The sequence below is a fragment of the Eurosta solidaginis genome, chromosome 2, assembly GCF_040869045.1.
Source record: "Eurosta solidaginis isolate ZX-2024a chromosome 2, ASM4086904v1, whole genome shotgun sequence".
Classification (NCBI taxonomy): domain Eukaryota; kingdom Metazoa; phylum Arthropoda; class Insecta; order Diptera; family Tephritidae; genus Eurosta; species Eurosta solidaginis.
The window spans coordinates 306119448-306143727 of NC_090320.1; the positions used below are offsets into that span (position 1 = coordinate 306119448).

General features: G+C 33.4%; 3 protein-coding genes across 3 annotated transcripts; 2 read left to right on the plus strand and 1 right to left on the minus strand.

Annotated features, from left to right (window-relative positions):
* Nucleotides 1-10486: 10486 nt before the first annotated feature.
* Nucleotides 10487-11805, plus strand: LOC137241382 (NADH dehydrogenase [ubiquinone] 1 beta subcomplex subunit 10-like). Its single transcript, XM_067768930.1, has 4 exons — nucleotides 10487-10624; nucleotides 10704-10791; nucleotides 10988-11263; nucleotides 11325-11805. Exons 2-4 carry the CDS (start codon nucleotides 10710-10712, stop codon nucleotides 11471-11473), a joined length of 507 nt encoding a protein of 168 aa, XP_067625031.1. The 5' UTR covers nucleotides 10487-10624; nucleotides 10704-10709; the 3' UTR covers nucleotides 11474-11805.
* Nucleotides 11806-14490: 2685 nt separating this feature from the next.
* On the plus strand, nucleotides 14491-15809 carry ND-PDSW (NADH dehydrogenase (ubiquinone) PDSW subunit). The gene is made up of 4 exons (XM_067768932.1): nucleotides 14491-14628; nucleotides 14708-14795; nucleotides 14992-15267; nucleotides 15329-15809. The coding sequence occupies exons 2-4, from the start codon at nucleotides 14714-14716 to the stop codon at nucleotides 15475-15477; spliced, it is 507 nt and encodes a 168-aa protein (XP_067625033.1). The 5' UTR covers nucleotides 14491-14628; nucleotides 14708-14713; the 3' UTR covers nucleotides 15478-15809.
* A 21-nt stretch (nucleotides 15810-15830) lies between these two features.
* On the minus strand, nucleotides 15831-18193 carry Pif1 (Pif1 DNA helicase). Its single transcript, XM_067768931.1, has 3 exons — nucleotides 17315-18193; nucleotides 17099-17259; nucleotides 15831-17030 (listed from the first exon to the last, which is right to left on the minus strand). Exons 1-3 carry the CDS (start codon nucleotides 18102-18104, stop codon nucleotides 15999-16001), a joined length of 1983 nt encoding a protein of 660 aa, XP_067625032.1. The 5' UTR covers nucleotides 18105-18193; the 3' UTR covers nucleotides 15831-15998.
* Between the last annotated feature and the right edge of the window lie 6087 nt (nucleotides 18194-24280).

Below are 24280 nucleotides of genomic sequence, written 5' to 3' on the forward strand. Positions count from 1 at the left end.
GCTATTGAATTGAGAAATTGTACAAGAAGTAGAAACTTATAGATTTCTTGAAATGGCCACAACGAAAATATTTTGAAACATTTGGCTTTTTCAGCAGTAAATTTCCAGTGATTTGTTTTTATATTTGCACAGTTAATTGGTGCTATTGAATTGAGAAATTGTACAAGTAGAAACTTATAGATTTCATGAAATGGCCACAACGAAAATATTTTGAAACATTTGGCTTTTTCAACAGTAAATTTCCATGTGACTTGTTTATATATTTGCACAGTTAATTTGTGCTATTGAATTGAGAAAGGCTGATATTTGTACAATAATTAGAAACTTATAGATTTCAGGAAATGGCCACAACGAAAATATTTTGAAACATTTGGCTTTTTCAACAGTAAATTTCCATGTGACTTGTTTATATATTTGCACAGTTAATTTGTGCTATTGAATTGAGAAAGGCTGATATTTGTACAATAATTAGAAACTTATAGATTTCTTGAAATGGCCACAACGAAAATATTTTGAAACATTTGGCTTTTTCAGCAGTAAATTTCCAGTGATTTGTTTATATATTTGCACAGTTAATTTGTGCTATTGAATTGAGAAAGGCTGATATTTGTACAATAATTAGAAACTTATAGATTTCAGGAAATGGCCACAACGAAAATATTTTGAAACATTTGGCTTTTTCAACAGTAAATTTCCAGTGATTTGTTTTTATATTTGCACAGTTAATTTGTGCTATTGAATTGAGAAAGGCTGATATTTGTACAATAATTAGAAACTTATAGATTTCAGGAAATGGCCACAACGAAAATATTTTGAAACATTTGGCTTTTTCAACAGTAAATTTCCATGTGACTTGTTTATATATTTGCACAGTTAATTTGTGCTATTGAATTGAGAAAGGCTGATATTTGTACTATAATTAGAAACTTATAGATTTCAGGAAATGGCCACAACGAAAATATTTTGAAACATTTGGCTTTTTCAACAGTAAATTTCCAGTGATTTGTTTTTATATTTGCACAGTCAATTGGTGCTATTGGATTGAGAAATTGTACAATAAGTAGAAACTTATAGATTTCTTGAAATGGCCACAACGAAAATATTTTGAAACATTTGGCTTTTTCAGCAGTAAATTTCCAGTGATTTGTTTTTATATTTGCACAGTTAATTGGTGCTATTGAATTGAGAAATTGTACAAGTAGAAACTTATAGATTTCATGAAATGGCCACAACGAAAATATTTTGAAACATTTGGCTTTTTCAACAGTAAATTTCCATGTGACTTGTTTATATATTTGCACAGTTAATTTGTGCTATTGAATTGAGAAAGGCTGATATTTGTACAATAATTAGAAACTTATAGATTTCAGGAAATGGCCACAACGAAAATATTTTGAAACATTTGGCTTTTTCAACAGTAAATTTCCATGTGACTTGTTTATATATTTGCACAGTTAATTTGTGCTATTGAATTGAGAAAGGCTGATATTTGTACAATAATTAGAAACTTATAGATTTCTTGAAATGGCCACAACGAAAATATTTTGAAACATTTGGCTTTTTCAGCAGTAAATTTCCAGTGATTTGTTTATATATTTGCACAGTTAATTTGTGCTATTGAATTGAGAAAGGCTGATATTTGTACAATAATTAGAAACTTATAGATTTCAGGAAATGGCCACAACGAAAATATTTTGAAACATTTGGCTTTTTCAACAGTAAATTTCCATGTGACTTGTTTATATATTTGCACAGTTAATTTGTGCTATTGAATTGAGAAAGGCTGATATTTGTACAATAATTAGAAACTTATAGATTTCAGGAAATGGCCACAACGAAAATATTTTGAAACATTTGGCTTTTTCAACAGTAAATTTCCATGTGACTTGTTTATATATTTGCACAGTTAATTTGTGCTATTGAATTGAGAAAGGCTGATATTTGTACAATAATTAGAAACTTATAGATTTCTTGAAATGGCCACAACGAAAATATTTTGAAACATTTGGCTTTTTCAGCAGTAAATTTCCAGTGATTTGTTTTTATATTTGCACAGTTAATTGGTGCTATTGAATTGAGAAATTGTACAAGTAGAAACTTATAGATTTCATGAAATGGCCACAACGAAAATATTTTGAAACATTTGGCTTTTTCAACAGTAAATTTCCATGTGACTTGTTTATATATTTGCACAGTTAATTTGTGCTATTGAATTGAGAAAGGCTGATATTTGTACAATAATTAGAAACTTATAGATTTCAGGAAATGGCCACAACGAAAATATTTTGAAACATTTGGCTTTTTCAACAGTAAATTTCCATGTGACTTGTTTATATATTTGCACAGTTAATTGGTGCTATTGAATTGAGAAATTGTACAAGAAGTAGAAACTTATAGATTTCATGAAATGGCCACAACGAAAAAATTTTGAAACATTTGGCTTTTTCAACAGTAAATTTCCATGTGACTTGTTTATATATTTGCACAGTTAATTTGTGCTATTGAATTGAGAAAGGCTGATATTTGTACAATAATTAGAAACTTATAGATTTCAGGAAATGGCCACAACGAAAATATTTTGAAACATTTGGCTTTTTCAACAGTAAATTTCCATGTGACTTGTTTATATATTTGCACAGTTAATTGGTGCTATTGAATTGAGAAATTGTACAAGAAGTAGAAACTTATAGATTTCAGGAAATGGTCACAACGAAAATATTTTGAAACATTTGGCTTTTTCAACAGTAAATTTCCATGTGACTTGTTTATATATTTGCACAGTCAATTGGTGCTATTGGATTGAGAAATTGTACAAGAAGTAGAAACTTCTAGATTTCTTGAAATGGCCACAACGAAAATATTTTGAAACATTTGGCTTTTTCAACAGTAAATTTCCATGTGACTTGTTTATATATTTGCACAGTTAATTTGTGCTATTGAATTGAGAAAGGCTGATATTTGTACAATAATTAGAAACTTATAGATTTCAGGAAATGGCCACAACGAAAATATTTTGAAACATTTGGCTTTTTCAACAGTAAATTTCCATGTGACTTGTTTATATATTTGCACAGTTAATTTGTGCTATTGAATTGAGAAAGGCTGATATTTGTACAATAATTAGAAACTTATAGATTTCTTGAAATGGCCACAACGAAAATATTTTGAAACATTTGGCTTTTTCAGCAGTAAATTTCCAGTGATTTGTTTATATATTTGCACAGTTAATTTGTGCTATTGAATTGAGAAAGGCTGATATTTGTACAATAATTAGAAACTTATAGATTTCAGGAAATGGCCACAACGAAAATATTTTGAAACATTTGGCTTTTTCAACAGTAAATTTCCAGTGATTTGTTTTTATATTTGCACAGTTAATTTGTGCTATTGAATTGAGAAAGGCTGATATTTGTACAATAATTAGAAACTTATAGATTTCAGGAAATGGCCACAACGAAAATATTTTGAAACATTTGGCTTTTTCAACAGTAAATTTCCATGTGACTTGTTTATATATTTGCACAGTTAATTTGTGCTATTGAATTGAGAAAGGCTGATATTTGTACTATAATTAGAAACTTATAGATTTCAGGAAATGGCCACAACGAAAATATTTTGAAACATTTGGCTTTTTCAACAGTAAATTTCCAGTGATTTGTTTTTATATTTGCACAGTCAATTGGTGCTATTGGATTGAGAAATTGTACAATAAGTAGAAACTTATAGATTTCTTGAAATGGCCACAACGAAAATATTTTGAAACATTTGGCTTTTTCAGCAGTAAATTTCCAGTGATTTGTTTTTATATTTGCACAGTTAATTGGTGCTATTGAATTGAGAAATTGTACAAGTAGAAACTTATAGATTTCATGAAATGGCCACAACGAAAATATTTTGAAACATTTGGCTTTTTCAACAGTAAATTTCCATGTGACTTGTTTATATATTTGCACAGTTAATTTGTGCTATTGAATTGAGAAAGGCTGATATTTGTACAATAATTAGAAACTTATAGATTTCAGGAAATGGCCACAACGAAAATATTTTGAAACATTTGGCTTTTTCAACAGTAAATTTCCATGTGACTTGTTTATATATTTGCACAGTTAATTTGTGCTATTGAATTGAGAAAGGCTGATATTTGTACAATAATTAGAAACTTATAGATTTCTTGAAATGGCCACAACGAAAATATTTTGAAACATTTGGCTTTTTCAGCAGTAAATTTCCAGTGATTTGTTTATATATTTGCACAGTTAATTTGTGCTATTGAATTGAGAAAGGCTGATATTTGTACAATAATTAGAAACTTATAGATTTCAGGAAATGGCCACAACGAAAATATTTTGAAACATTTGGCTTTTTCAACAGTAAATTTCCATGTGACTTGTTTATATATTTGCACAGTTAATTTGTGCTATTGAATTGAGAAAGGCTGATATTTGTACAATAATTAGAAACTTATAGATTTCAGGAAATGGCCACAACGAAAATATTTTGAAACATTTGGCTTTTTCAACAGTAAATTTCCATGTGACTTGTTTATATATTTGCACAGTTAATTTGTGCTATTGAATTGAGAAAGGCTGATATTTGTACAATAATTAGAAACTTATAGATTTCTTGAAATGGCCACAACGAAAATATTTTGAAACATTTGGCTTTTTCAGCAGTAAATTTCCAGTGATTTGTTTTTATATTTGCACAGTTAATTGGTGCTATTGAATTGAGAAATTGTACAAGTAGAAACTTATAGATTTCATGAAATGGCCACAACGAAAATATTTTGAAACATTTGGCTTTTTCAACAGTAAATTTCCATGTGACTTGTTTATATATTTGCACAGTTAATTTGTGCTATTGAATTGAGAAAGGCTGATATTTGTACAATAATTAGAAACTTATAGATTTCAGGAAATGGCCACAACGAAAATATTTTGAAACATTTGGCTTTTTCAACAGTAAATATCCATGTGATTTATTTATATATTTGCACAGTTAATTGGTGCTATTGAATTGAGAAATTGTAAAAGATTTAGAAACTTATAGATTTCAGGAAATGGCCACAACGAAAATATTTTGAAACATTTGGCTTTTTCAACAGTAAATATCCATGTGATTTGTTTATATATTTGCACAGTAAATTGGTGCTATTGAATTGAGAAATTGTGCAAGATTTAGAAACTTATAGATTTCAGGAAATGGCCACAACGAAAATATTTTGAAACATTTGGCTTTTTCAACAGTAAATATCCATGTGATTTGTTTATATATTTGCACAGTTAATTTGTAAAGTAAATATTGTGTTTCTGGCTTAAAATAGTGTAAAAAGTGAATAAAAAAGGTAAATAAATAGCGTAAAAATTTAATATAATTGTGTAAAAACATATAAAAAAGTGAAGTGAAGTGAAATATTGGCTTAAAATCAAGAAACTGTGCAAAAGTTTTGTCTTTGAGCTAAAACATAAATTGAGTGAGAATGTGAAATGTCAGTGTAAATGAAAATGTAAAACAAAACACAGCATAAAAAGTGAAGGAATAAAAACACGTAAATATTCTGTGGAAATAAGTAAAAAAGTGATAAAAAAATAAAAAATGTGTAAAAAGTTGACTAAATTGTGTAAAAAAGGATAAAAAATTGAAGTGAAGTGAAATATTGTCATAAAAATAAGATTTCTTGAAAAAAGAAGTTGTTCGTTTGAGCTTAAATGAGTGAAAAGAAGATTGTGTTGTGTTGTGAGAAGTGTGTGTTGTTTATGCTCAAAAGGCAAATAAGTGGAAATATAAACAAAAATTTTAGAAAAATTTCTTTCGGAAAATTTTGCAAAAAAGTGGAAATATAAATAAACATTTTAGAAAAAATTGTTTCGGAAAACTGTGCAGAAAGTTGAGAAAATTGTAAAAAATGTTGTAAAGTGTTAAGTGAAGTTTGAAATCGTGGTATATATTTTCAAAAAGAATTTGTGTGTGAAGTTTTTCCAAAATTTATATATGTATTATATATATATTGTATATGTGTTTTTAAAATCTATACAATATTATATAAATGTATATGTATTTGGATTCCAGCAATAAAGTTATTAACCTCTGATTTAATGGAAATTATCGGTAGAAAATTGCGCCAAAATTGGTAAAATTCCAATGAACATTTAATATACAGAAAACTTCGAATTAAGTAGAAGCATATATTTCTGTGCATATCAAAATCTGAAAAAGTTGTAAAAATTGTGAAAATTGTGAAAATCAAATAAAAATTAACAAAAAAATGTTTACCTATACTTATACAAACATACACAAACAAATTTAAAATAAATTTTAAATAATTGAAAAAATTAACTTGTGAAAATCAAAAAAAATTTTCACTTATACGAACATACACAAACAAATATTTAAAATAAATTTTAAATAATTGAAAAAAATAACTTGTGAAAATTGTGAAAATAAAAAAAAATTTACAAAAAAATTTTCACTTATACAAACATACACAAACAAATATTTAAAATAAATTTTAAATAATTGAAAAAATTAACTTGTGAAAATTGTGAAAATCAAAAAAAAATTAATAAAATAAATTTTAACATTGAACAATGCCTTCCCTTCATTAAGAAAGTGCTCCGCTCCTGGGTGCTGCAGAAATGCAAGGGCAGATCCAGGATTAACTCTCATTCGTTTCCGGCCGATCCCGACCTATTAAGAAAATGGATGGATAATTTTAAAATTTCAAGCCTGAAGAAGAAGGAGAACTTTCTATGTTTTTTATATTGCTTGGCAATTCATTAAAAATTTTTAGGCCTTTATACATTAAAACATTTTCTGCCTTATTGGATTTATAAAATTTAAGTCTAAAATCATTCTTGTTCCTTAAGCCGTATGGTTGCACATCTCCTACATATGCTATTTGGGTCATTAAGTACTTTGGTAGTAGGTGATATTTCATTTTAAACACAAAAAGAAGTACGTTCATAATTGTTCTTTGATTGATATTTAACCATTTCAGAGTTTCTAACATATATGTGATTGGTGTTACATTATGCACCGCATCCCTTTGTTTTGTAGTTTTTGCATCCCTTTGTTTTGTAGTTTTTGCAGGAATAAAATGGTCCAACAGTATTCAAAATATGGCTTGATCATTACATTAAATATCTTTACTGCGCTGTTGATAGTTATATTTTTGCGAATTCTTCGGAAAAATGCAACTTTTTTCGAGATTTTACTGCAGATATAATCTATATGCTTATCGAAATTTAATTTTTTGTCAATGACAATGCCTAGATATTTAATTTCGTCACCTTTATCTATTATTTCATCATTAACTATAATATTATCTTCCGATTCGCCGTTGTTTACAATTGTTTTCGTTTTTTTAACGTTGAGTTTTAGCTTGTTCATACTTAATGATAAATTTTCGATAAACTTTCACGAAATTCTTTTACTCTTGCTGGATCAGCCTTCACATTCGCGTCGCTGGCATCAAGACCTTTTCCCGCCTCCTCAATATACATACGTTGATTGCTGGTTATTTCACCCTCTTTTATGGGAACATTGAAGTTAATTTCGTAATTCCGCTACAAATTTATATCTAATAGGTTATGCTAAGATGTAAGTTAAATTTTTATTATCGAAATAATAATTAAATTCAAACCATAAAAAACAATCTTTTAATTCAATGGTTACCTATAAGCTATAAGTTTTGTAGTAAGTATACAATTTCATCAAGTTTAGCAAAATGCAACCTAAATTACAAATGGAAACACATTCATATACCTATATACATATGTACATACACCTAACTAAACTCATATTGACTTATCAAAAAATATCCAAACTACAAAATCGTTAACAAAGGCAAAACCAACAAACATTTGCACATACATATATATTTGTACAAATGTCGTTTCTGCTAATATGCAACATACATAAATACATTCCTTCAACCAACCACTAAAATCTGTATCATTTTTACTTATTTGCAAATGAAATAAATTCGTGAGGAAGAAAGAAATGTTGCAACATATGTAGCTTCTTGCAAAAGTCCAAACATTTCATTCATAAAGATGCTTCCTCTTGAATGCTGATTCATAAAAATGCTTCTTCTTTACTTCCAAAAACTTCATGATGAAACTTTGCAACACAGCATTCTTACAAAGTCATCAAAAGTCCAATTTTGTGATTTTTATAATTTCCAACTTGACTTCATATTAGGGGCTTTCACTAAACCGCGCATATGAAGCTACGTTACTTTATTTCAGATATTTATTTAGAAATATGCAAGCAAGGTTTAGCTGAGATGTTCACTTTACCAAGTGAATGCAATGTATGGTTTAGGTGCGATGTTACTACACAAAGCTTTTCAAATGTAAAACGAAGGAAAACGGTAAAGTATTTTAATATAAAACAAAGTTATCTTTAAAAATGAAAGATTTTTGCAAAGCAATAATAATTAAACGGTCATACGGCTGTGTGGAAGTAAGTATTTCGGAAAAAGTGTATCACACAAAGAAGCATAGCTATCGCATAGCAAAGATGTATAAAAAATAATGCATAAATTACCCCCTATTATGCGAATAAATTTAAATAAATTTTTTTTTTAATATTTATGTAAAGTGCATAATTTCGCGGGTTCACCGCTTCATATTTTTCATCTTTTATATGGATACGCTTATTTTATTCTTGCCATGATTTTATGCGGCAATGTTGCTGTTGCGGCTGAAGATTTCTAGTTTGCCCTCTTATGGCACAAATTCGCACTGACACGTCGATGTAAAAATTTGCATTTGTTGCTATTTTTTTTTTCTTTAAAGAGCATATTTGCGCTAATTTTATAATGTAATATACAAAAGAAGGTTGCGAACAGTCTTCTGAAAGCTGTAAGCGGCAGCACTTTTGACAGCCGACAACTTTGCCAGCCCTTCGTATTCGATTGTATTCGCCATTCGAATGGCAGAACGATACAAGGTGGCCGCTTCGAACAGCTGATTATAACCTTTTTTTATTTGATTTCATACATCAACTTATGACGCAGTACGATTTTGACATTTGTCCATCGAATTTACAAAAACAAAGTTCATGGAATTCTTATTTATGTATGTAGGTATGTCACCATGCTGCCACCTTGTATCGTTCCGCCATGGCCATTCGTATACGTAAATTTGTATTTATAAATAGATATATGTTTTCGTACATACATATCTATATGTTCAATGGCAGCTGACACATGTCCATATGTACATATATTTAAATGCAGCCATGCAACCACCCCCAAATCCCAATGAAAACGCTTAATTCGTATTGTTTGCGAAAAAAATAATTACATTTTTATTTATTATAAGTACATACATACATATGTACTTTATGCAATGTATGTAAATTTTAGTGACCAATAATATGGTTTGCCGTCGGCAAAACGCAAATCTTGTAGATCTCCGCCTGATTAATGAAATTGATTGAAATTTTTGAAATGTTCTTTTATTTTAAGTATTATAATTTGATAGATCAGAACTATTTTCAATTGACAATATTTTTATATCTATCAAAACTAAATATCAAAGAAAAGTATATTAAAATATTTGACATAAATTATAAACATATTTAGGTATTTGAAAGTTGATATATGTACAAGTGTATATTGTTGTATACAAATTATATAACTTATTATATATTTGTTGCATAAATATCGTGCCTGCTATGTTGCATGAAATTACACTTTCAAACCATGTAAATTTTGGTTGCCATTATTAAGATTTGCCGTCGGCAAAACGCAACACCTCCCCCTGATTAATTAAATTGTAATATGGTATAATTTATTTATTTAAGTTAAAATTTTCAATATTGCATAAATATTGAACATAAATTGTGCATAAATATTCTAGTAATGTGTACAAAAATATTAACATGCTATTTTGCATGAAATCGCATTTTGTAAGCATTTGTACAAAAGTTAACAAAACTTCAAAAAGCTTAAATGCAGAAAATAACTCAATGTCACTCATTTTGACTTATTCTCTACTTAATTTTCGTCAGACGAAACAAAAAATATGAGACAAGAAATTACGAAAAATAGGAAGAGACGGAATGGCCGAGCCCAAGAAGTAGGTACATTGGCAAATTGCAATTCTGCCCGACATTGTCAGCTGGTGTCTCTTATTATCTATCCTCTTTGACAGAATTCTGGTGCGTGGCAGACGAATTTAACAGTTCACCACATGCCACACACTATTTTTCGTGTTTGACAAGTTTGCATTTCGACCATATCAATCTCATCATTCACCACAGTCCCAAAATTTAAATGGCAGGAAACAAGGCGAATCTATAACAGGTGGTGGCAAAGCGAATTCAATCAATTCGCCGTGCAGATGAATGTCAAGTCAAAAGAAAATTTTCATAGATTTCGATTAACTGACATTTTGTTGTACAAGGCTTTGTATGGAAAATTATCAAGAAGAAGCAATCAGCTGATGGGATAACACAACCTGTAATGAATTCGCCTTGGGCAGGAAATTCGCCTTTTTTCGAACAAAAATTTGCCGTCAAAATATCAGCTGATTGCCGTGGATTACATTTAAACGCTATCCACTTTATACTGTCATCGCTTCTGAATTCGACAATTTGGCTGTTTTATTAATCTGTGAGCTAATTTTATTTACTTTAAAGTAGTAATATGACTGTGAGTACACTAAAAACTAATATTTTTTTGACGCTTGCAGAACACAATGCCCGAACCGCGGAGTCCCATGGATAGTTTCGCCCAAGCGGTGAATAGCATGATTGATGGGCCTGTAACATGGTTCAGAAGTAAGAAGATCAAATGCACATAAATATGAAAGAAAAGAAGATGCAACTGTGAAAAAATATTTAACGCAGTATATTGAATTGAATTTAATAAGTGAATTATGTGCTGCTAAATTATATAATAACATAACCTCAATAATAAGGAAACATACAAAACTGTTCAAATTCTTGTTAATATTAATTTTCATTTGCTTTGCAGAATCGGTTGTGGAACCCAACCAAAAGAAATATCCTTGGTATCATAAGCAATACCGTCGTGTGCCCACAATTGATCAATGCTACACTGACGATGTTACTTGCCGATTTGAAGCCGATCAACAATTCCGTCGTGATCGTATGGTGGAAAATGAAATACTTTCGATTTTACGTCTACGTTTTGAAGATTGCGTTTTATATGAAGCACCTGATCATATGAAGAAATGCCGGCCCATATTAGATACGTACGAGAAAGCCGCTGAGAATTGGTTTATAAAATGTGAGTGATGGGTAAACCAAATAGTTTGTATTACTTCATCTATTATCTTTTATGCTTTAAGATGGCGATTTGGGCGGTTATGCAAATGCCAAAAGTGCATATATGAAGCAAAAACATCGATTGATTTGGGAGCGTCGCCATGGCCCAGTAGGCACCGGCATGAGAAGTGAGGATGCGGATGTGGCCGACACTGCTGGTGCTGATGAATAATGAAGTGAACAGCAGTAGATCATGAGCTATAATATAGTTACCGATTAAGCTTATCAAATCTATTGTAATGGGTGGCTCGACTGCGCTACTACTCTATTAATTGATTAGAATTTAATTGCTCTTTTAAGTGGGGTTACTATCCCATTTTTTTTGAGTATAATTCGTTTGTGACACTATCGCGCAGCATTCGATTTCTACTGCAATCGACACGCGCAATAGGGGAGTATATTTTCTAAATACCTTTAAATGAAAACGAACAAATCTTTGAATTTGTAAAAACGGTTATCGATAATAAAAAGGCGCGGTAGTGAACTTAATCGTTAAACTTGAAATTCTGTGAAGTAAAAATAGTATTTCAATTTACATGTTAAATATGTAGATGTACAAATTTGCACGTTTATTCGTAATAGTGAATGAGGGTAAGTTCTAGAAAGTGAGCGTAGTATGTTTAGTACATATTTGCATAATATCGAAGATATTTTCAAAGGATCAGCACCGAAATTTAATATACTTTTCATCAATCAGCCTATTGAAACAAGTGGTTTATCCATTAGACTCTTTTTCAATTTCACCAAAGCACTTGTTTTTGAATCGCCATTTTTCTCGCGTTTAATATTTTTTTCTCCAAGTGCTATCATTGTACTATCATGTAGACGTCTACGAAAGAGTTTGTAGTATTGAAGTACTTGGGCATTTGCCCAAACCTGTTTTGGATCAAAGTCTAATATGCGTAAAGAGTCCAACGACTTTGCTCTTGAAAGTGCAACATAGGCTTGGCCAGCTTCAAACACTTTCGACAATGACATCTCAACACAATCCAATGTCAAACCTTGGCTCTTGTGTATTGAAAAAGCCCAGGCCAGCTTAAGTGGCACTTGCCTACGTGTTATTGTGCCACCGGTTGGAGTTTTTATGATCCATTTCTCATGCTTGCAGAAATACTCTCGATTGTTTTTGAAACGTACAACTGGTAAACCTTTTTCAATGCTGTGTGGAAGTAAGTATTTCGGAAAAAGTGTATCACACAAAGAAGCATAGCTATCGCATAGCAAAGATGTATAAAAAATAATGCATAAATTACCCCCTATTATGCGAATAAATTTAAATAAATTTTTTTTTTAATATTTATGTAAAGTGCATAATTTCGCGGGTTCACCGCTTCATATTTTTCATCTTTTATATGGATACGCTTATTTTATTCTTGCCATGATTTTATGCGGCAATGTTGCTGTTGCGGCTGAAGATTTCTAGTTTGCCCTCTTATGGCACAAATTCGCACTGACACGTCGATGTAAAAATTTGCATTTGTTGCTATTTTTTTTTTCTTTAAAGAGCATATTTGCGCTAATTTTATAATGTAATATACAAAAGAAGGTTGCGAACAGTCTTCTGAAAGCTGTAAGCGGCAGCACTTTTGACAGCCGACAACTTTGCCAGCCCTTCGTATTCGATTGTATTCGCCATTCGAATGGCAGAACGATACAAGGTGGCCGCTTCGAACAGCTGATTATAACCTTTTTTTATTTGATTTCATACATCAACTTATGACGCAGTACGATTTTGACATTTGTCCATCGAATTTACAAAAACAAAGTTCATGGAATTCTTATTTATGTATGTAGGTATGTCACCATGCTGCCACCTTGTATCGTTCCGCCATGGCCATTCGTATACGTAAATTTGTATTTATAAATAGATATATGTTTTCGTACATACATATCTATATGTTCAATGGCAGCTGACACATGTCCATATGTACATATATTTAAATGCAGCCATGCAACCACCCCCAAATCCCAATGAAAACGCTTAATTCGTATTGTTTGCGAAAAAAATAATTACATTTTTATTTATTATAAGTACATACATACATATGTACTTTATGCAATGTATGTAAATTTTAGTGACCAATAATATGGTTTGCCGTCGGCAAAACGCAAATCTTGTAGATCTCCGCCTGATTAATGAAATTGATTGAAATTTTTGAAATGTTCTTTTATTTTAAGTATTATAATTTGATAGATCAGAACTATTTTCAATTGACAATATTTTTATATCTATCAAAACTAAATATCAAAGAAAAGTATATTAAAATATTTGACATAAATTATAAACATATTTAGGTATTTGAAAGTTGATATATGTACAAGTGTATATTGTTGTATACAAATTATATAACTTATTATATATTTGTTGCATAAATATCGTGCCTGCTATGTTGCATGAAATTACACTTTCAAACCATGTAAATTTTGGTTGCCATTATTAAGATTTGCCGTCGGCAAAACGCAACACCTCCCCCTGATTAATTAAATTGTAATATGGTATAATTTATTTATTTAAGTTAAAATTTTCAATATTGCATAAATATTGAACATAAATTGTGCATAAATATTCTAGTAATGTGTACAAAAATATTAACATGCTATTTTGCATGAAATCGCATTTTGTAAGCATTTGTACAAAAGTTAACAAAACTTCAAAAAGCTTAAATGCAGAAAATAACTCAATGTCACTCATTTTGACTTATTCTCTACTTAATTTTCGTCAGACGAAACAAAAAATATGAGACAAGAAATTACGAAAAATAGGAAGAGACGGAATGGCCGAGCCCAAGAAGTAGGTACATTGGCAAATTGCAATTCTGCCCGACATTGTCAGCTGGTGTCTCTTATTATCTATCCTCTTTGACAGAATTCTGGTGCGTGGCAGACGAATTTAACAGTTCACCACATGCCACACACTATTTTTCGTGTTTGACAAGTTTGCATTTCGACCATATCAATCTCATCATTCACCACAGTCCCAAAATTTAAATGGCAGGAAACAAGGCGAATCTATAACAGGTGGTGGCAAAGCGAATTCAATCAATTCGCCGTGCAGATGAATGTCAAGTCAAAAGAAAATTTTCATAGATTTCGATTAACTGACATTTTGTTGTACAAGGCTTTGTATGGAAAATTATCAAGAAGAAGCAATCAGCTGATGGGATAACACAACCTGTAATGAATTCGCCTTGGGCAGGAAATTCGCCTTTTTTCGAACAAAAATTTGCCGTCAAAATATCAGCTGATTGCCGTGGATTACATTTAAACGCTATCCACTTTATACTGTCATCGCTTCTGAATTCGACAATTTGGCTGTTTTATTAATCTGTGAGCTAATTTTATTTACTTTAAAGTAGTAATATGACTGTGAGTACACTAAAAACTAATATTTTTTTGACGCTTGCAGAACACAATGCCCGAACCGCGGAGTCCCATGGATAGTTTCGCCCAAGCGGTGAATAGCATGATTGATGGGCCTGTAACATGGTTCAGAAGTAAGAAGATCAAATGCACATAAATATGAAAGAAAAGAAGATGCAACTGTGAAAAAATATTTAACGCAGTATATTGAATTGAATTTAATAAGTGAATTATGTGCTGCTAAATTATATAATAACATAACCTCAATAATAAGGAAACATACAAAACTGTTCAAATTCTTGTTAATATTAATTTTCATTTGCTTTGCAGAATCGGTTGTGGAACCCAACCAAAAGAAATATCCTTGGTATCATAAGCAATACCGTCGTGTGCCCACAATTGATCAATGCTACACTGACGATGTTACTTGCCGATTTGAAGCCGATCAACAATTCCGTCGTGATCGTATGGTGGAAAATGAAATACTTTCGATTTTACGTCTACGTTTTGAAGATTGCGTTTTATATGAAGCACCTGATCATATGAAGAAATGCCGGCCCATATTAGATACGTACGAGAAAGCCGCTGAGAATTGGTTTATAAAATGTGAGTGATGGGTAAACCAAATAGTTTGTATTACTTCATCTATTATCTTTTATGCTTTAAGATGGCGATTTGGGCGGTTATGCAAATGCCAAAAGTGCATATATGAAGCAAAAACATCGATTGATTTGGGAGCGTCGCCATGGCCCAGTAGGCACCGGCATGAGAAGTGAGGATGCGGATGTGGCCGACACTGCTGGTGCTGATGAATAATGAAGTGAACAGCAGTAGATCATGAGCTATAATATAGTTACCGATTAAGCTTATCAAATCTATTGTAATGGGTGGCTCGACTGCGCTACTACTCTATTAATTGATTAGAATTTAATTGCTCTTTTAAGTGGGGTTACTATCCCATTTTTTTTGAGTATAATTCGTTTGTGACACTATCGCGCAGCATTCGATTTCTACTGCAATCGACACGCGCAATAGGGGAGTATATTTTCTAAATACCTTTAAATGAAAACGAACAAATCTTTGAATTTGTAAAAACGGTTATCGATAATAAAAAGGCGCGGTAGTGAACTTAATCGTTAAACTTGAAATTCTGTGAAGTAAAAATAGTATTTCAATTTACATGTTAAATATGTAGATGTACAAATTTGCACGTTTATTCGTAATAGTGAATGAGGGTAAGTTCTAGAAAGTGAGCGTAGTATGTTTAGTACATATTTGCATAATATCGAAGATATTTTCAAAGGATCAGCACCGAAATTTAATATACTTTTCATCAATCAGCCTATTGAAACAAGTGGTTTATCCATTAGACTCTTTTTCAATTTCACCAAAGCACTTGTTTTTGAATCGCCATTTTTCTCGCGTTTAATATTTTTTTCTCCAAGTGCTATCATTGTACTATCATGTAGACGTCTACGAAAGAGTTTGTAGTATTGAAGTACTTGGGCATTTGCCCAAACCTGTTTTGGATCAAAGTCTAATATGCGTAAAGAGTCCAACGACTTTGCTCTTGAAAGTGCAACATAGGCTTGGCCAGCTTCAAACACTTTCGACAATGACATCTCAACACAATCCAATGTCAAACCTTGGCTCTTGTGTATTGAAAAAGCCCAGGCCAGCTTAAGTGGCACTTGCCTACGTGTTATTGTGCCACCGGTTGGAGTTTTTATGATCCATTTCTCATGCTTGCAGAAATACTCTCGATTGTTTTTGAAACGTACAACTGGTAAACCTTTTTCAATGCGTACAACAACACCACGCGCACCGTTCACCAGACCTGCCCCGATATTTATATTTTTTAGCAACATAACTTGGGCATTTATTTTTAAATAAAGCTGTGATGTTACTTGTAGCTGCGAATCTAACTGCTTTGCCATATTAGCGTCAGAGTCCTCTGCACGAAATAGTATTTTTTCACCATCTAAGCTTTCAAGTTTTGATTCATTTATAGAATGTGCATCATTCGTATGCGAACAGAGTTGTGTGGCCAGGATTCCATCACTTTCTATTTTTTGCTTCGAAGTAGCACGCAATACTTTAGTAACTTCATCGTTAACATGACCGATGCGTATGTGGTTCAGAATATTTATAAATTTTGGATCCGATTGGCGATGCACCTCTCTTAATTCAAAAACACATTGAATACATTTCTCCCAAGCGCTAGATTGGAAGCAAAAACGTTGCGTTGGTGTTGTATTGTCGCTCTTTACCACAGGCGGTAATTGTAGGAAATCGCCACAAAGTATCAACTGAATCCCACCAAAAGGGCGCTCATTTTTACGTATGTGTCTTGCTACAGCCTCGATTTTCTAAAAAGAAGGCACGTTGGTCAATCATATACACATTTATATATAATTTTCCTTTTAATATTGCAAACCTCAAAATATTGTCCATCCACCATGGAGATCTCGTCTATGATTAGTCTTTTGCATTTACGCCAAATTTGAGCGCTGGCTGGACGAGATGCCAATTCAATACAACGCTGTAACCCATAATCACCACTGCCGATCCCGGCAAACGCGTGTAAAGTTGTACCACCTGAAAGCACAAACACAATAAATTTCCGAAAGTTTGCCAAGTTTATTCAAATTACCAATAAGACAAGCAGCTACACCTGTCGAAGCTGTAGCTACAGTGCCATCCGGTGGCAGAGCAGATATGATTTTACGCAAAAGAAAACTTTTCCCTGTACCAGCAGAGCCCGTGAAAAAAACACTCTTGCCCGAAGTGCAGGCACTCAAAACAGTTATTTGTTCCTCGCAAAGTTTTACATTTTCCTCGAGACCTAACGTTGATGTATTCTGATCTTGATAAAGTCTTTTTGCAGCTGGTCCTGTCTGACCATCCCCAACTTTTGTTTCATTGTAACGTCGTTTTTTAGCAGCCAGTGGCGATGGCGTTGTCCCCGTACCACGTCCTAACAGACCAGCCTTCTTCCTGGCCATTATCATTTCCGTTGTAGTTACCGGTGATACTTCCTCGAATGTGCTGGGTTTACCCGAAAGCATATGTGCGCGTAATTGCTTTTGTGCAGTTGCTTCATCTTTTTGTTCTCCTCCGTTCAGTTTGATGAAAATGGTTCGTAGGAAATACATTAGTGTGCCAGGAGGGGCATTCGACAAATACATTGCACAGTTTTCTGCCTTAAAATTTATTGATGCCTTACCTTCCGACATAAATTTCTTGTGGATCATTACATCTTTTAGCTTAAATTTTACTGGTTTGGCCTTTTCGCCGGTCATTTCAATAAAAAGTTCGCGCACATCATTTCGAACCAAACGAAGTGTGGCAGTTCTGAATGCCAGCTTTCTTCCGGTTACGCCGACAGCATTCGTCCATTGAATATTAATAGCACAGGTTATCACGGCGTCGTTTAGATCCATAGTTTCTATTATTTTCGACGACTTATGAATGTTTTGTTCGCTTATTTTGGAAGAAATGTGGAGCCGCCAAATTTGCTGACCCCAATTGTTTTTTCTTGTTCTTATATTGCAATCAATTCACAATTACTCAACAGTGTTGCTTTATGAGTTTTCCCTTTTTCGAAACTGTTTGCACTTTTCCACGTCCACTCGTTTTTGGCAATAAGTTGCTCGTACTAGAAATGAATGATTTTTGTTTGAGATCGAATTTTTATCGAAATTAACAAAGAATGATTAAGGATCTTACTTACTTTATTGGCGTTTAAACAGTTATGACCGTCCAACAAGACGCGTCAGTCTCTTCTTCGCTCTATTAACTGGCCCCAAGGCAATTTAAATCGTTTTTCACCTGGTCCTTCCAACGGAGTACGGGCCCCTTCCCACCTGCTTCCATAGGTGAGTTATAATAAAAAAAAAATACTTTCTTAGCCGTAGCACAACATGGGCTACCTAGCGTAGCCGCTGCGTTTTCAATCTCTGGACTCTGCATAAAGCTCGTAAAGCTCATAATTAAATCTTCTTGGGCACTCGCCATCTAAAACGCGTAGAGGTCTATATCTTTCGAAGATCGTTTCTATCAAATACTTCCAGAGGCGCTGCATCTGCACCATATAGCAGGGTGGAAACGATAAGCACGATTTTCGTTTGCCGAGAGGAGACTTTACTTTTCAATCGCCTAATCCAAAATAGCATATATTGGGAAGAGGTATTCTTCGTTAGCTTTCAGAGCTGCTGTTGTTGTTTGTGTTATTGCTGGTTCACAAATAAACTAAGTTGTTGTTGTTGTTGTTGTAGCAATGCTCGCCCCACCTAATAGCCGCGACCGATCACAAATTGTCATCAATATCCTCTAACGGGAGTGCAAGGAAACTTGCCGTTTCAACAGGGGTGGACCATAAGGAAAGGGGTGTTAGAGGCGTTGGTTCCACATTACAATTAAAGAGATGGTTGGTGTCATGTGGGGACACATTGCAAGCGGGACATACATTTTGTATGTCGGGGTTGATTCTGGATAGGTAAGAGTTTAACCTGTTACAGTATCCAGAACGATGTTGAGCAAGAGTGACACGCGTTTCCCTGGGGAGTATGCGTTCCTCTTCTGCGAGTTCTGGATATTTTTCTTCAAGTACTGGATTCACCGGGCAATTCCCGACATAAAGGTCCGACGCCTGTCTATGGAGTTCACCAAGGACCTGCTTGTGTTTTTTCGCTTCATACGGCTGGGTTCTCAGGTGCCGTATTTCCTCAAAATGCTTACGGAGATGACTCCTTAGGCCCCTAGGCGGTGCTGGTTCGTCAATCAGATGTCTGTTGGGATGCCCAGGTTTCTGGGTATTCAACAGAAACTGTTTGGTCAGCATCTCATTTCTCTCCCTGATGGGGAGTATTATCGCCTCATTATGAAGATGGTGTTCTGGGGACATAAGAAGACAGCCCGTGGCGATTCTGAAACTAAGTCTTTTACTATTTTGAAATTTTGGCTGGCAGTTTTATTTACCCTAACACAAATTCATCGATTTTTCCGCTATTAGTGCTGTCGGAATGGACGCGATTTCGAGCAGCTGATGTATATTTCACACATAACAAGTAGGGCTGCGATGTGTGGGAATTGACATTCTTCTGCACAGCGAATTTGTTGAGTTCGCTTTGCGTCTAATTCAAGGCGAATACAGTACAGGTGGTGTTATCCCATAAGCTGATTGCTTCTTCTTGATAATTTTCCATACAAAGCCTTGTACAACAAAATGTCAGTTAATCGAAATCTATGAAAATTTTCTTTTCACTTGACATTCATCTGCACGGCGAATTGATTGAATTCGCTTTGCCACCACCTGGTATAGACAGCAGCCAAAAAATGAGAGAAAATAACTGTGAATTTCCAACGGCCGGATTTTCAAGTGAAAATTTGATTCAGTCGATTTTGCTTTTTGCTACATTCTTGTTTTTGTTGAAACAAATTAATTTAAAATGCCAAAAATTCGGAAATGTCGCGTTCGCGGTTGTACTGCTAATAGTACATTCGAAAACTGTCGTTTTTTTTCTTTTCCAATGAGTAAGGAGGAGGAGCAAAGGTGGAGGGATAATCCCCACCGATGCAGAACTTCCTCGGCAAAACTCCTTCGTCTGCAGCCTTCATTTCGACGAAAGTTCAAAATCTTCAAAGTATTTAAAGGCTGGTTCAATCCTCACCCTTAATTTAGGTAAATTGGTTTATTTTAACTTTAATATACACATAGCAAGTAAAAGTTATGGAGTTATGGTAATTCTTTACTTTAGCTCACAACTGCTAAAACTCGGTCAAAAATATCGGGAGAAGTGTTAAAAAACGCGTTATGAACCCAGGATCACGAATCCGAAAGCGGAAATTGGAAATTATTTCTTTTCGGAGATATTTGCAAACGAAATTGAAAATTTTCACTCGTTTGTTGTAATTTTGATGATTTGTTGTACCCACAAGACAAACTGTGGGTAAAAGTGTTTTGAGCGGACATAGTTTTGATCTCCAAACCGATGTTGGACCCAGCAGGGTAATTTTTTATAAGCGCCGCCGAGAGCCGCCAATGCAGAAAGGTGTTCTGCGCAAAAATACTATGGATCTCACCCCCGGTTTCGGAGCGATCCGGGGCCATTTTTCTGTTTTTCGGAAATATCTTTTGAGATAAATAAATTTTTTAGTTTCCGCTTTCCGCAGCGATCGATTTTTTGTATTCCGGAGGAATTGTTACAAATATGGCATATATTTAACAGGCGATGCTCTGGCGGGGATGGCCCAGAAATTTCAATGTGTTCATATTATATCGTTCCCAATATGGCTAGGCTAGTAATTTAATTAGGATTTAAATACATGCGGCAAAGGACTGCCAATGTCTGTAACACCTTTGGGGAGTTTCTTTATCGCTACAACAACATTAAAACAATAATCGCAATGCCGGCTTTTGTAAAATCACAATTTCAAATTCATTATTGAAATAAAAAAGTTTAGGTAAGAGTCTATTTGGAGGGTCGACTGCTAATACGCGTCAAAAAATATCGAGAGAAGTGTCAAAAGACGCGTATCAATCTCGAGAACAATAATCCGAAGGCGGAAAAGAAAAATGTTATCTCTGTTCAGAGATATTAGCAGTTGAAGTTGGCGATTTTCATGTGGTTGTTGTTGTGTTTACCCACAAAAAAAATTGTGCGGTAGCCACGGTTATACCACACACCCGGACTTGGCATGGCGTAACCCAGGGTTATTTTTTATAAGCGCGGCCGAAGGCCGCCAACGCAGAAAGGTGTTCTGCGCAAAAATACTATGGACCCCACCCCCGGTTTCGGAGGTACCCGCGGGTCTTTCTTCGGTTTTTCGTTAATATCTTTTGACCGAGTTAAAATTTTTATTTTCCGCCTTCGGATTATTAATACTCAACTAGACTATTAACCAAGAAAACAAAAGTTTCGAAGGACATTTATGTCGATTTCGTTATTTTCCAGCGCTTCTTTAAATTCTTTAACACTGTGAGAATAAATGATAATGTTCATGGTGGAATTTTGACATAGGTACTTACATCATTGTACTCAATAACAAATATAAAATGCTTTAGGGAATTTCGTTATGGGTACCTCCCCTCCCACCCATATTCCAAATAAAAACTAAATATTTTTTTATTTATTCAATTGTTATCAAATATTTTATTTGTTTCAATTTTTCAATTTATTAATAATTCATACTTCATACATTTTATGCAAATTAACGTTTTATGAATATGCAAAGGATTTCGTTTGCACAGAAATTCCTAGTTGCATGCATATTTGAATTTGCATACATTTTCCTAACATTTTAATTTATTAACAAAAAGGGATGGGATAATTCATAAATGTATGATTAATTTACATACATTTCATGTAAGGACATATTTTGGGCAAATGAATTGGTTTTTGTTTCTAAAGAAATAAGCAAAATTTCTGCAATTTGCTGCAAATACAAAAAAACTCAAAATCTGCAAAGAACTCAAGTAAATATGGATACTCATTAAGTAAAAAAAGACAGAATATGTACGCTATCTGAAACGCTAGTGATGTATTTTCGACGGTCAGAAGAGGGTAAAATTTTTATTCGCTTTGAAAAAATAGGAGTAGAAAAATAAATACCTGTTACGAAAGCCATTATAGAAAAAGTTTTTTTCAGCATATCAGTGCCACCTAACGCCAATGCAAAATTGAATACAAAGGACCAGTGCGGGTTAACATTACTTTTAGGATCGAATAAAAATAAAAAATTCAATTTGGCCACATTAACTGACCTCAATTTCAATTGCAGTTGAAACTTTAATTGAAAAACCGGACATAAAAGAAACATGTGTTATTCATATAAAGTACATATGTACGTCAGTTATTTAGTTGTACTTTTATGCCTTTGGCGAAACTTAAATGGGTTTCGGGTTAGATGAATAGCTTTACAGTATAACATTTAATACTTTTAAGTTGGTTATCAAACGATCAAACACGCTTTTTCTTTTCTCGATTAACCGGAAGTGTGTTCCTCTTCTTTTTATTATTTTCTTTTCTTCTATTCAGGGTTGTATTAAATTTATGTTTTCGCCACAGGGCTGTTACAATATCAATAACCTGTTTTGTAATACATGGTTGTTACAAAGTGGGTATTTTACAACAGTCACACTTGGAAATGAACGTGATAGTCTTAAATGTGTTTCTGTCCCTTAAAATTCATTGACATGTTCATCTGCTTTATTGATTTCTCCTTGAGAGTCGGGATTAAAACATATGCTCTTCTAAAATATAATAACAAACTTAATCAGAAGATCTCCCAAAAATTCTTGACAGTTGAATTCATGATGTATTACTAATGTTACCAAATTATTATTTACCAAAATATGTGAGGGGATAGACTAGCCCAGCGGTATTCGGCCTAGAACCATAAGATGCTGATCCGAAGCGAGCTGGATTCATACATATATTCTAAATTACAATCCTTAAGTGTAACATTCCTCTCATCTTAGTGTTCTGATTTTTAGGGCCAAACAGCAACAGTGAGTTACAATTTTTTATATATCTAGAATACCTCTGTTTGGCGAAGTTTTTCCAAATAAGGTAAAAACAATTTTGGGGTTCTTGTAGGAATGGGAAAAACATTCTTCGAAAGTTTTCAGTAGTGCTGTACAGGGGAAGATCCTCCTTGAATATGACGTAAATGCAAATAGTTGGTTTTAACAAAGACCTGTTTCAATTTTTTTGGGAACAAATTAACCTCACCTAAATTAAAACAAGTAAAGACGGGACTGTCTTCGGCTGTGCCGAAGATTTCATACCTTTCATGAATGGGGCTGAACAATAATCTCATCCTATTCGTAATATCCAAACAATGCGCTGTATAAGATAAGAAATATATAGTGAACAGATGTATACCTAAACGATTTTAAGATAAATATAAAAAAATGGCAAAAAACCCCTTATCTGAACGATCGGTTGTATGGGATATATATTATATATAGCTCCGATCGAAATGATTTTTACAGGAAATCTTCTATGATATATTAGAATATATATCACCAAGTTTCACGTTTTTATATTGGAAACTAAGGGAGAAATGGCCAAAAATCTTTCTATCTGAACGATCGGTTGAATGGGATAGGTATATACTATATACAAGTTAACACGCTCAGCCACTGCCCATTCAAACCATTCCCACGTTCGATCCGCAACGCCAGCACATTTTGTTTCCCACCGATCGTTGCATGCGCTGCAGCGTAAGCATATTTGTATTTCATCATGAAATGCAATACCAATAATTTAATAACGCAACGCTTGTGGGAAATCAAGGCCACGGGCATTCTCACCTGTATTGCGTAAGGGTTGCGCCGCTGCCGCCGGCGCTGAGGTTTCTTTGGCAAACCGCCAAGAAAGTTTGGGCAGTTGCTGTCGGGGATCCGTACAACTAAGTCGATTTGTCAGTTATATACAACCATTTTTGAATAAAGTATATTTGTTAACTCTAAATTTCAGTGCTTACTAATTTCAACTTCTTAGTTTGTTTGGAGCGAGTTGGCTCCTTAATTTTTTTAAGTGAAAGGATCCGAGATCCTTAAGTGGCGCCCGAGCAGGGACCGCTTGTGAAAGTGAATATCCTTTAAGGATCA

Bases quoted from the DNA above. Each gene is read 5' to 3' on its own strand.
- ND-PDSW (XM_067768932.1), top strand. From the start codon at position 14,714: ATGCCCGAACCGCGGAGTCCCATGGATAGTTTCGCCCAAGCGGTGAAT. The intron at 14,796-14,991 runs GTAAGAAGATCA...TTTGCTTTGCAG, and splicing joins GCCTGTAACATGGTTCAGAA to AATCGGTTGTGGAACCCAAC. The intron at 15,268-15,328 runs GTGAGTGATGGG...TTATGCTTTAAG, and splicing joins TGAGAATTGGTTTATAAAAT to ATGGCGATTTGGGCGGTTAT.
- LOC137241382 (XM_067768930.1), top strand. From the start codon at position 10,710: ATGCCCGAACCGCGGAGTCCCATGGATAGTTTCGCCCAAGCGGTGAAT. The intron at 10,792-10,987 runs GTAAGAAGATCA...TTTGCTTTGCAG, and splicing joins GCCTGTAACATGGTTCAGAA to AATCGGTTGTGGAACCCAAC. The intron at 11,264-11,324 runs GTGAGTGATGGG...TTATGCTTTAAG, and splicing joins TGAGAATTGGTTTATAAAAT to ATGGCGATTTGGGCGGTTAT.
- Pif1 (XM_067768931.1), bottom strand. From the start codon at position 18,104: ATGGATCTAAACGACGCCGTGATAACCTGTGCTATTAATATTCAATGG. The intron at 17,260-17,314 runs GTAATTTGAATA...TTGTGCTTTCAG, and splicing joins TGTAGCTGCTTGTCTTATTG to GTGGTACAACTTTACACGCG. The intron at 17,031-17,098 runs GTTTGCAATATT...CCTTCTTTTTAG, and splicing joins TGGATGGACAATATTTTGAG to AAAATCGAGGCTGTAGCAAG.